The sequence below is a fragment of the Styela clava genome, chromosome 11 (genome assembly GCF_964204865.1).
Source record: "Styela clava chromosome 11, kaStyClav1.hap1.2, whole genome shotgun sequence".
Taxonomy (NCBI): domain Eukaryota; kingdom Metazoa; phylum Chordata; class Ascidiacea; order Stolidobranchia; family Styelidae; genus Styela; species Styela clava.
Window position 1 is genome coordinate 5,660,543 of NC_135260.1, and position 12,091 is coordinate 5,672,633.

The 12,091-nt window shown below is 32.5% G+C and overlaps 1 protein-coding gene across 1 annotated transcript; it reads left to right on the forward strand.

Annotated features, from left to right (window-relative positions):
* Positions 1-7,145: 7,145 nt before the first annotated feature.
* Positions 7,146-9,962, forward strand: LOC144429950 (uncharacterized). Its single transcript, XM_078118203.1, has 5 exons — positions 7,146-7,399; positions 7,719-7,799; positions 7,880-8,023; positions 8,104-8,296; positions 8,449-9,962. Exons 1-5 carry the CDS (start codon positions 7,345-7,347, stop codon positions 8,711-8,713), a joined length of 738 nt encoding a protein of 245 aa, XP_077974329.1. The 5' UTR covers positions 7,146-7,344; the 3' UTR covers positions 8,714-9,962.
* Positions 9,963-12,091: the final 2,129 nt, after the last annotated feature.

Below are 12,091 nucleotides of genomic sequence, written 5' to 3' on the forward strand. Positions count from 1 at the left end.
TGATATGCGAAAAATAATTGTTAATATTACCAATAGCAACTCTGCAATGTAAGAATATCTGAATATGGCATACTTCCTGACTGTCGGTCGACATTCTGACACTTTTTTTCACCCATAAGTGATAAATCAACTTCCTATAAACCAGAATCAAACATGGTGATAGTACATTATACAATTAATATCTATAATCAGCAGTATTTGATGAAACAATCATCAGTGAGCATTGCTAATAATTTTAGTTTCTATCATTAGTCATAGAGGGAAACTCGTTTGAATTAATTATCCAGAATTTATAAGTTAGACATTATTAGTAGACTGAAATAAATAACAACAATTTACAAGATATGCAACTCAAGAGTCCTGGTACACACTAAGACAGATATAATTCAGATATAACGTTTCATCTGACCAAAATCAGACTTCCTCTTGTCATCATGCGGTTTAAATGTGGCGATAAATAAATTTGTTTAAAAATAGTTGTGACCCAAATAATGAGTTAATTATTTATATTTAGAAACAGATTGTGACGAAAAAAATACAATCAGACTCTTGAATTGTATAGTATGGTATTTTTATTCCTGCTACAGCATCCTTGCATTATCTGCATACGATTCCACTAGCGCAAGGGCATTGAGAAAGGATTGGGAGTTAGTCTAACGCAACCTGTACTTATAATTTACAAGATGTTCCAATAATACGCAAATGACAATTTCAAGTTTCGTTTGGCTTTATTTTCCAGCAATGTGGTTGACAAGGGAATCTCACTTAAACCTTACAGTAGGTTTGACATCTCAAATGCTTTCTTTCAAAATGGCCTACGAGAGTATTTTCACATTTCAGAACAGGACCCAGTCCTGTAGTTTAGTAATCAGTACTCCCGTAGTATATGTACAAGGGGAGGGCCATAATTTTATTCCAATTTTCCCTATTTTAGTTCTATTACGAGCTCGGGACTGTCTGTGTTAGCCAAGTGAATATACCTCCTGCCCATACGTTTCAGTCACTTTACACAACTTGGTGTAAAGTAGGCGAACAAAATTAGTTACCTCCATATTGCTACATATACTACTGGAGAGCCGAGTAATCAATAGATATATCAATGAGTAAGTATTTTAGCAATTCCAAATCATTCCCATCATCCACTAGAAACTAACCTGTTTAAGGACTGTTTGACCTATGAATCAAATGTTCTAAATTGTAACAAAGAAAATCTTACACTTCTATACAAATGTCAAACATTACAAAATGCCAAGATAATACATGACACAAGTAGATCATCGCTATGCTGTAATGGTATTTCACCCACATCATTAATTAAAAAAATAAATATAAGTCAGTAATCATCAGCCTATGTAGTAGAAACTAGAGAGAGGTGTTTCATATTCACTGATTCACATTAACAATGAGAGATTCTAAATTAAAATCAGATGGTTGTTACATTAAGTGTTGAAACAGTTCTTGTATTTTATCATTTGGATTTTGTCTCTATGTCAGTATTGTGTAATGAATTAAGTGATTGAAAAAACAAAGCAAAGAAAAGTTCAAAGAAGTTGCTGAAGATAAACTAAACATGTGGAAACATTCAAAACTCTTCATTTGCAAATGGTTGTTAATCCAGATAATTGGTGAGATCTTACTTAGATAAATAGTTCCAAATCAAAAAATAAATGTACATTTGTTACCGAAAAAACATAGTAGCCTGATGAATTCTCATCCAAAGTCATTCATGAAATAATAATTTTAATATTAGGTTTTCATTAATATAAGATTTCTAAATTGTTTAAAAATGGAGTAAAGGAGTTTTATACAATATAATTTTCAACCATGTAATGAGATTGAGAAAATAACAATTTTATACATATAAACATGTTTTTGGCTTTACAAGACTGTTAAAATATGGATGGATTTCTCAATGTTGTAATTGTAAAAACTTATTTCTTTATAGCACTAAGCATCAGTCTGAATGAAGCGGCACCCTGCACTGATTGTTCAAATACAATACTTGGAACAGAAAGTAAGAATATCACATATGGACCAAGTAATGAATACAACTGCAACTGTGATTGGACGATACCAACAAGAATGGACACAGATCATGGAACTGCAGTTGTTCTGGTGTTACAAAAAAATTCAATGCTAATGACAACTGGTAGTGGAATTACAGACTGCTCTGGGGAAATCAGATTCCCAAGTAAGCTATATTATACTATTCTAGCTATATTATACTATTACTATACTAATATACGACAACCGTACAGCAACAATTATTAATAAAAAAACATTAGTAAATACAAAATTGTATCAATACTTTTACAGGTACTGTTTCTCATAAATGCGACTTTCCAAGAAACTACTGTCTTGCATTTGCAACTGCATCAACCGTTTGCAACATCAACAAAATCAGAGAGAAAATTCCAGTTGCAAATCACACCTGTGATTCAATCATTTCATGGAATGAAGCTGGAGGAAGCCCATATAAGATACGATATTATGCAAGAAATTATGCTGGTTACTCAAAATACTTCACAATACAATATCTTGTAATAAATTGCAGACCAACAACCACACCTGCACTGAGTGAGTAATTTTTTATTTATGCAATGCCTAATCATGTCTTATGCTCAAGTAATCACAGATATACCAATCTATAAAGAACCATATTTATCACACCCGGGAGAGGTGGTGGGATGGGGGGAACCTGAGATGTGTATCCTACAACTGGAGTGGGCAAGGTTTTGGACTAGAGGCCAGAAAGTTTGCCCACCTAGAATGACGGGCCATGTAAGTATAACGTGAAAAGTTACATTTTATGAACGATACCCAGTGTTACAAAAGTAAAAGTGGAAAACAATAAGCCTCGTGCCAAAACTAAATTAATCGCAATCTCAACAAATTCCTCGAGCTATTTTTAGCTAAAATATAAAAATTAAGTTTTAGTTTGGTTATGGCAGCATCAGGCGGGCCAAATTGAACTACCAAACGTTCCGATTATGGCCCGCAGGCTATAGTTTGCCCATGTCAGTCCTACAATGTCAACACAGTTTAAGTGTAACATTTTAACCACTAGGGCCAGGCGACCACGCCCATATTGCTCTTGTTGAACGATATATCTCAATTTCAGGATGTGAGAATCAAACTTTTATTACAAAATTTTAGCCACGATAACTGAGCAAGCAACAACAATAGCAACTCATCCAAAAGATACATCATCTTATGAAACATTCTCAACCACTGAATCAACCAGAACCGCTGACAACATTCAATGTCCCATTGAAGACTGTGAATGCACCAGCACCCAAGTATCAGAGGAGAATACAGTACCAAACTATTCTCAAACATCACTGATCATTGCTATTCCAGTGTCAGGAATTGTGGGTTTGATCATTGGAGTTTTGTTGACACTCATAATACCAAAGTAAGCATTGATGGTATAAATTAGATGAATATCATTTATGTTACTCAAGTATGCTTGAATACAAGATATCAACAAAGGATTCAACCCAGTACTGTTAAGTCAGTGATAATCTCCATCTTCTGATTGCAAGATTACCAAAATTCTAACCCAGTCTCAAGCTGCTAATCATGAGTCTACAAGATTTTGACCTCAACTCTCAACTCCACAAATAATAAAAATGACTGACTCTATCTTCTGATGCCTATGTTCTATTGAATCAAGTTGATTTTACCAATCTAATTCAAAGTTTAGAGAAAAAAACATAGTACTGTATCCAGATACTGCTGGATGACAATATTTTAACTTTGATCATTGTGGAAGTTGCAAGCCTCATTAGTTTCAATTAGAAACGCTAATGACTATAGAATCTTAATAATTTATAATTTTAATTATAACTATTGAAACTTGAACAACTAACTCCAGCCATAGTGCATGATTGCCAACAGGTAAATTCATGTTGATAATAAATGGAACACAACCAGTGTTAGCAGCCATGTTTCCAATAGAAGCCTCAAATATCAAATTCACATTTTTGTGTGGGACCCAGTGAGGTAATGAAGCAAATGTCAAAATTAAAAGTGATTAGTCTCAGTGACTCTATCTATGAATTATTCATCAACTTAGATTATATTTCTATCCAACACCAGGTACCGCAACAACAACAACAAGAAACCAAAGAACAAAGATTCAATAGAGATTGGAAGCATTCAACAACAGCAGCCAACTGTACATGAACGAATAACATATGAAAACTACGCACTAACATCAGATGAAAGTGCATATGAAGTTCCGATTCCAGTTGATAACAAGAATGAACAACAATATGAGGTTATAATAACTGGAAAGGAATATCAATATGACAATTGAAAGCTTGGACATATCTTTTTTGAAAGTCACAAACTATGCCACAGAAATTTTGTTACATAAATTTGGGCAAAAACATGAACTAAACTTTGATCAGCTCTCCGGAGCAATTTAGAAGTTGTTTGCATCTGTGATCTATATTCTTCAACAACGTTTAACATAATAAATTATATCAATTTACAATTATCTATATTTAATACATTCGATTCGAAGAACTTTTCATGCAGTGCCTTATCTGGGAAAAGTTCTAGCCCAAGCAGCCGCTCAGCATATTCTACTATTATAGATGATCTGTGAGTGAGTGTGCATGAGTAGATAACTAATGGACCAATCAAGATCTTTGCATAAGTGTCTGGATCAGTTGTTTCAAACCTATAATTACTGTCGCCCCCTTACAGCACTCTACACATCACATCGCCCCCGGCAAATGAAGAAGAAGAAGAAATGATAACACAAACCCAATTAAAAAATAATATTACAGTATGGTGTTTGTGAGACAAACGAGCTCGAGATCTTCAGCAAATTTATTTTATGTCCAGAGATTATTTGGTCAGGTACAATCTTAGATCACCCATTTCTTTATGTCAAAGCTTAAAACCTTCCCGGTTCTACTTCCACGTAAATGAGCAGGTATTTGCTAGATGACTTGCGCCAAAATATATCAAATTCCTTCTTGCAAAAATTCATTTCGGTTTGCGATAATTTTGACTATTTCCCGAAAGCATTACCCCCAATGTAACCTCCAAAGGAATGCTACTGGCTTCTTATTATAACAAAATCCAGTTTACACAACTGGTGACCAACAATTGTCAGTATTTTTACATGCTTCTTAATCGCAATGAATTTGAAATGCTTCTAAAATAAGTTTTCTTGCCTGTTTTCTGATTTCGTTTTTGTTTCAAATGTCAAATAAATATATTTACAGTTCATATTCACAGAAGTCTTCTTCTGGTTTGTAAATTAGATTTGTTCAATATAAGAAGCAGGTCATAGTATAAACACTTTTCACTCCAATCAAGGCTTCAGATAAACAGTCAGTAAAAATACAACTTAAATACACAACTATATACACACAATCGGCATCATTTAATCATTAAATCACAATATAATAATTTGTTAACACAACTCATGTTACAATTACAAACTATATCTCTCTAGCCAAAACTGTAGAAAAACAGCCAGTGAGACATATAAGACTGCTGAAATCATAAAGAGCATAATCATTGCAGTTCAGCAAACTCTAAACAATACATAACCAATTGGGATAAGTTTAGGAATGAATTGTTAAGTAGAACAAAATGAGAGAAAAGTGGAAACCAAAAACTATGAGGACAAAACTAATCTAACAGGTATTAAGCTGTCCAACATATATTGAATATTGTATTAAAAATTGTATTCTTCTATTCTTAAATAATTCAATATAGGTTGTGAAGCAAAGCAATGTTCCCTGAAGTCTGAATTATAATAGGAGAGAGATAAGCAACATTTATGAATCTGATTCTTATATATGTTCAATGTAATGAAGAAAACCTGACTGAAGTATATAAATACATGAATGAGGGGAACCACTACCCACTTCCCTCAATAAAAAGGAAAATAAATGTGACCCATGAGTGAGGTAATCTACCATTTATGGTGACTGTGGATATAGCCTCACCCCAAAAACAACACCCATTAATAAAAATTTACCTAATTAATAATTATAGACAGAAGATGGCTGGATATCTTAATATGGCATACTTCCTGATTGTCGGTTGACATTCTGACAATTTCTTCACCTATGAGTGATAATTCAACTTCCTATAAACCAGAATGAATGATGATCGTAGTACGTAATACAATAAATATCTATAATCAGCAGTATTTGATGAAACAATCATCAGTGAGCATTGCTAATAATTTTAGCAGAGCGAAACTAGTTTGAATTAAATTTTTAGGATTTATAAGTTTAGACATTGTTAGTAGAATGAAATAAAAGGACAACAATTTACAAGAATATTTCTGTAACGTTTCATCTGACCAAAGACAGACTTCCTCATACAAAGAGTTTACAACAATCAGGAATCTTGGAAAGTATAGTTATGTTCATTTCTTCTACAGCATCCTTGCATTATTCGCATACGAATCGACAAGCATAGAGGGCATAAAAGACCGATGGGAATTAGTCTTGCGTAACCTAGCACACCATTTACAAGATGTCGCAATAATACAGAAATGACATTTTCAAGTTTCCTTTGATTAAAAATCTTCCACAAACGGTTTTCAGCAATGTGGCTAAGAATGAAATATCACTTTACAGTATCTTTGACATCTCAAAAGGTTTATTTCAAAATGGCCTACGAAAGCATTTTCTCATTTCAGAACACGACCCAGTCCTATAGTGGAGTAATCGGTACTCCCGTAGTATATGTACCAGGGTTAGGCCATGATTTTCTTCCGATTTTCCTTATTTCAGTTTTACCACAAGTTCGGGGACTGTCTGTGTTGGCCAATTGAATATACCACATCATAGGTTTCAATCAATTCATACAACTTGATGTAAAGTAGGAGAACAAAATTAATTACCTCCATATTGGTATATACAATTCTGGAGTGACGAGTTATCTATAGATATATCAATGAGTAAGTATATTAGCAATTCCAAATAATGTCCATCAAGCACTTGCAATCTTACACTTTTATACAAATGACAAACAAAAATGCCAAGACAATGCATGACACAAGTAGATCATCGCTATGTTGTAATGATATTTCGCCCACATCCTAATTATAATAATAAATATAAGGCAGCAATCATTACAAAAAAGAAACCAGAGGGAAGGAAGTGTTTCATAGTCACTGATTCCTATTAACAAGGAGAAATTCTGAATATAAATCAGAAGCTTGTTACATCAAGCGTTGAGACAGGTCTTGTATTTTATCAGTTGGATTTTGTCTTTAGCTATGTTAGTACTGTGTAATGATTTGAGTGATTGAAGAAACAAAGCAAAAAGAAGTTCAAAGAAGTTGCTGAAGATAAACTCAACATGAGGAAACATTCAAAACTCTTCAATAGCAAATGGTTGTTTATGCAGATAGTTGGTGAGATCCCACTTACATAAATAGTTCCAAATCAAGAAATAAATGTACATTTGTTACCCAAAAACATAGTAGCCTGATGAATTCTCATCCAAAGTCATTCATGAAATAATAATTTTAATATTAGATTTTCATTAATATAAGATTTCTAAATTGTTTAAAAAGAAGAGTAATGGAGTTTTATACAATATAATTCTCAACCATGTATTAGATTGAGAAAATATCAATTCTATACATATAAACTTGTTTTGGGCTTTATGAGACTGATGAAAATTGGATGGATTTCGCAATGTTGTAATTGTAAAAACTTATTTTTTTATAGCACTAAGCATCAGTCTGAATGAAGCGGCATCCTGCACTGATTGTTCAAATACAATACTTGGAACAACCACTTCTAAACCAAGTAAATCTTAAACAGCATAAAAAATTCAGTTCAAAAGTAAAACATCCAATCCTGAAATAAACTTTCCTTTCAAATTACAGCAGCAACAAATGGATGGGAAACAACAACAAAATATCCAGAAGAAATTTCGACAACACTCAAAGCTGAACAGACTGCAAAGCTGAACGGTCTACAAACGGAAATTTCGACAACACTGAAAGCTGGACCAAATACAAAAGACAAAAGTAATGAAATTTTATTTGTCAAAACAATAGCAATTATCCAATACACAATCATAATAAAAACTAAACTTCATAAATTTCAGTTAGTGAAGCTGAGCAGCAAACAACACTATCTGATTCAGACAGAACTGAATCTCATTCTACAACTGATTTGGACAAAAACATCACAGTTACCACGGGAACCAATGGAAGTTCTGATTTATTGACAATTGCAATTTCATTGTCAGGAATAGTTGCTTTTATCTTGGGAGCTTTGTCAATCTTTGTCATACAAAGGTAACAAGTAAAACAACACATAGTAGCAATAATTTCTCCACAATACTTTCACTTTGAATATTGTTTTGAAAATTCGGTGCCATTTCAAGGTTTCGTTTGAATGTGGTTGAACAATATGCTAATAAATATTTTTATTAATATTTTGAACCCAGGTATTGCAACAAAAACAAGAAACCGAAAAAGAAAGATTCAATGGAAATTGGAAGCATCCAACATCAGCAGCCAACTGTCCATGAACGAACAACATATGAAAACTACACACCAACATCAGATGAAAGTGGATATGAAGTTCCGATTCAAGTTGATAACAAGAATGAACAAAGTGGATATGAAGTTCCGATTCCAGTTGATAACAAGAATGAACAACAATATGAGGTTGTGAGAAGCGGAGCAGAATACCAATATGAAAATGCGTGAATGAGTGAAATAAATTCATCCAAACCTTTTGAATTGAAAAACTCGTGTTTTTTAGAAAAAAACACAAGTTATGGATTTCTCTCATGAAGAACTAAAATATTTATTTGTATTGAAGTCCAATTCATTTTGACTTCTGACTGCAGCAATGACAAATTGTGGAAGATTTTATAATTTGTGTTGAATTTTTTTTAATCAGGTCATTGTTTTATTAGAATTCTTCACATAATATATGAAGGATAGGGTTTTGAACTAAATATGAGTAGTAAGTATATTAATATATTTGAGTGTCCATAAAAAGCAATAATCTGAGAGGGATTGTCTGTACCCCTTCTTGTCATATTTTCGCTTGTCATTAGATGAAAGTGTGCTCATAATGAATGAAAATGAACGATTATGTTTCTGAATATCTTGAAAAATTTGATCACTATTTAGCTCTTTAAGCTTCGCTGAACTAATAATGGGTTATAAAGTCATGCTAACAATTGAGTTAAAAAAGCTAACATTGAGACATCAAAAATTATGAGCAAAAGGCGTAACTACTGAATTTAGGAAACTATGATAGTTCCACTCTGTACAGGTTCCACTTTTAACAACAATTTTTTGGCTAAAACATTTTAGTACGCACTTCAGCGTTTGAAATGAACTTCCTCCTACGTGTCCTAGCTGTATTCCTAATAGCGTTGTGCTCAATTATTTCAAGTCATTATCTACTAGAAACACTGTCCCTTAGAATGTCATTTGACACTTACAAAAAATAGTCTTTTTAGTAAGCAGTTCAGTTTTTTTCAGTCTTTCAAACTTCTAGAGCTTGAGACCATTCTTTGATTAAATTTTGGAGAAATATTCATTGCCTACTATAATTATTTCTACACCCATGCATTAATAATCTTGTGTGTTGACTTCTGATAGAAGTAAAAAAAAAAACAGAAAATAATTTCATATCATGGCAAAGAGAAAAACAAATAATACATGCTTAAATTGGTGAAATTGATAATTTTTCAAGTGAAACTATCCCAACAATATAATTTTCAACCATGTATGAGATTGAGAAAATATCAATTCTATACATATAAACATGTTTTTGGCTTTATAAGACTGATAAAATATGGATAACTTTTTTTGTTAATTCAAATACAGTAGACGAAATATAATTATTTTCGAATCGATTTGAATACCGGTAATTGATTTTGGACATTCCAGGGAACCTACCACATTCAAACTAATATTTGCGACTGTTTCTGCATGTCTTTTTAAAATATCTTAGTGTTTTATTTTGTTCAAACCATAATCAGTTTGCTATTGTTTAAATATAACATAAATAGGTTTAAAACTGAACTTCAAATGAAATTTGAAAATGACTGAAAAAGTTTAGTTGCAGCAGATAAGATGCAAAATCCATTGACAGTAACCAGTAATGCTAACCAGTTTACTGATCTCATAAAATTCTGTGAGACGGTTTTATAGAACCGGTGCGAACCGGCTGAATTCCACCACTGAGTGAGTGTGCATGAGTAGGGACAAATGGACCAATTAATTTTTGCTTGAGATGTCAAGATGACTAGCGGTGTGTTTTTAAGACAACAACAGCCTACTCACAATAAAACTAACTCAAAAGTGAAATTACAAACAAACACTCAAGAACCACTTGATAATTAATTAATTAATTACTGTTGAGTAGAAGTTTAATTTACAACCATTTCTTATTTATGAACATCTAATAACTGACAAATATTCGGTATTTTTTACAAGTATTTTAATAGCATTAAATTTGAAAATAATTCTACATTCTAAGAATGACTCACCTGATTTCTGATTTCTGTTTTGTTTCCTTTTTCAACTTCCTATTCTAACAATTATGTTGTCACACAGATTCTGTAAAATGAATAAAATTAATCATACATTCATGTCTAATAAATTTTGGCAGTTTCCAAGAAGCAAAAGTCTGGTTAGTAAAGAATATTTATACAATGTAAGATGGAAGGGTATATTCCAAGAAATCTTTCACTTCTATAAAGGCTCAGCACAAAAGAATAAATAAAAAAGTGAATTTTGGAAATTTACTTGGGAAGTGAGAGTTATTAGTGGCTGAAATCACGAATCATAATAAAACACTATGACTCTAATCTAAACCTTATCTAATCAAATATACAAAACTGCTGAAATGGAAAAAGCATAACCGATCTAGTTTCCAACTTCACCAACTCCTCATTGTCAGTTTACAATAAATAAATAATAATTTGACCTCAATAGATAAATAATCTACTATTTATGGTGACTCTGGATATATCTCCAACTCAATATAAAAGACACATGAATTCATTGCTTCATCAAACTACATTACTAAAATTTAAACTAATAATCTGATAAGCGAAAAATAATTGTTAATATTACTGAAAAAAATTCATCTCGCAATGTACGAATATCTGAAGATGGCATACTTCCTGATTGTCGGTTGACATTCTGACACTTTCTTCACCTATGAGTGATAATTCAACTTCCTATATACCAGAATCAACGATGCTCATGGTACATAACACAATAAATATCTATAATCAGCAGTATTTGATGAAACAATCATCAGTGAGCATTGCTAATAATTTTAGTAGAGGGAAACTAGTTTGAATTAATTTTCTAGGATTTATAGGTTTAGACATTATTAGTAGACTGAAATAAAAGAACATTCATTTACGAGATTATTTCTGTAATGTTTCATCTGACCAAAGACAGACTTCCTTAGACAAGGAGTTTACAACAATCAGGACTCTTGAATTGCATATTATAGTCATGTTCATTCCTTCTACAGCATCATTGCAATATACGCATACGGATCCACAAGCATAGAGGGCATAGAAGAAGGATGGGAGTCTCGCGTAACCTAGCACACAATTTACACACAATTTACAAGATGTCGCAATAATACCGAAATGACATTTTCAAGTTTTGTTTGACTAAAACTCTATCATAATACGGTTTCCAGCAATGTGACTAAGAATGAAATATCACTTAAACTTTACAGTAGGTTTGACATCTCAAATGCTTTCTTTCAAAATGGCCAACAAGAGTATTTTATTATTTCAGAACAGGACCCAGTCCAATAGTTGTGTAATCAGTACTCCCGTAGTATGTACCAGGTTGGGGTTAAGCCATAATTATATTCAGATTTTCCTTTTTTTAGTTCTATTACGGGTTTGGGGACTGTCTGCGTTAGCCAAGTGAGTATACCTACTGTCCATAGGTTTCAGTTCCTTTACACAACTTGATGTAAAGTAGGCGAACAAAATTAGTTACCTCCATATTGGTACACACACTTCTGGAGCGCAGAGTAATCTATAGATATATCAATGAGTAAGTATATTAGCAATTCCAAATCATACACAT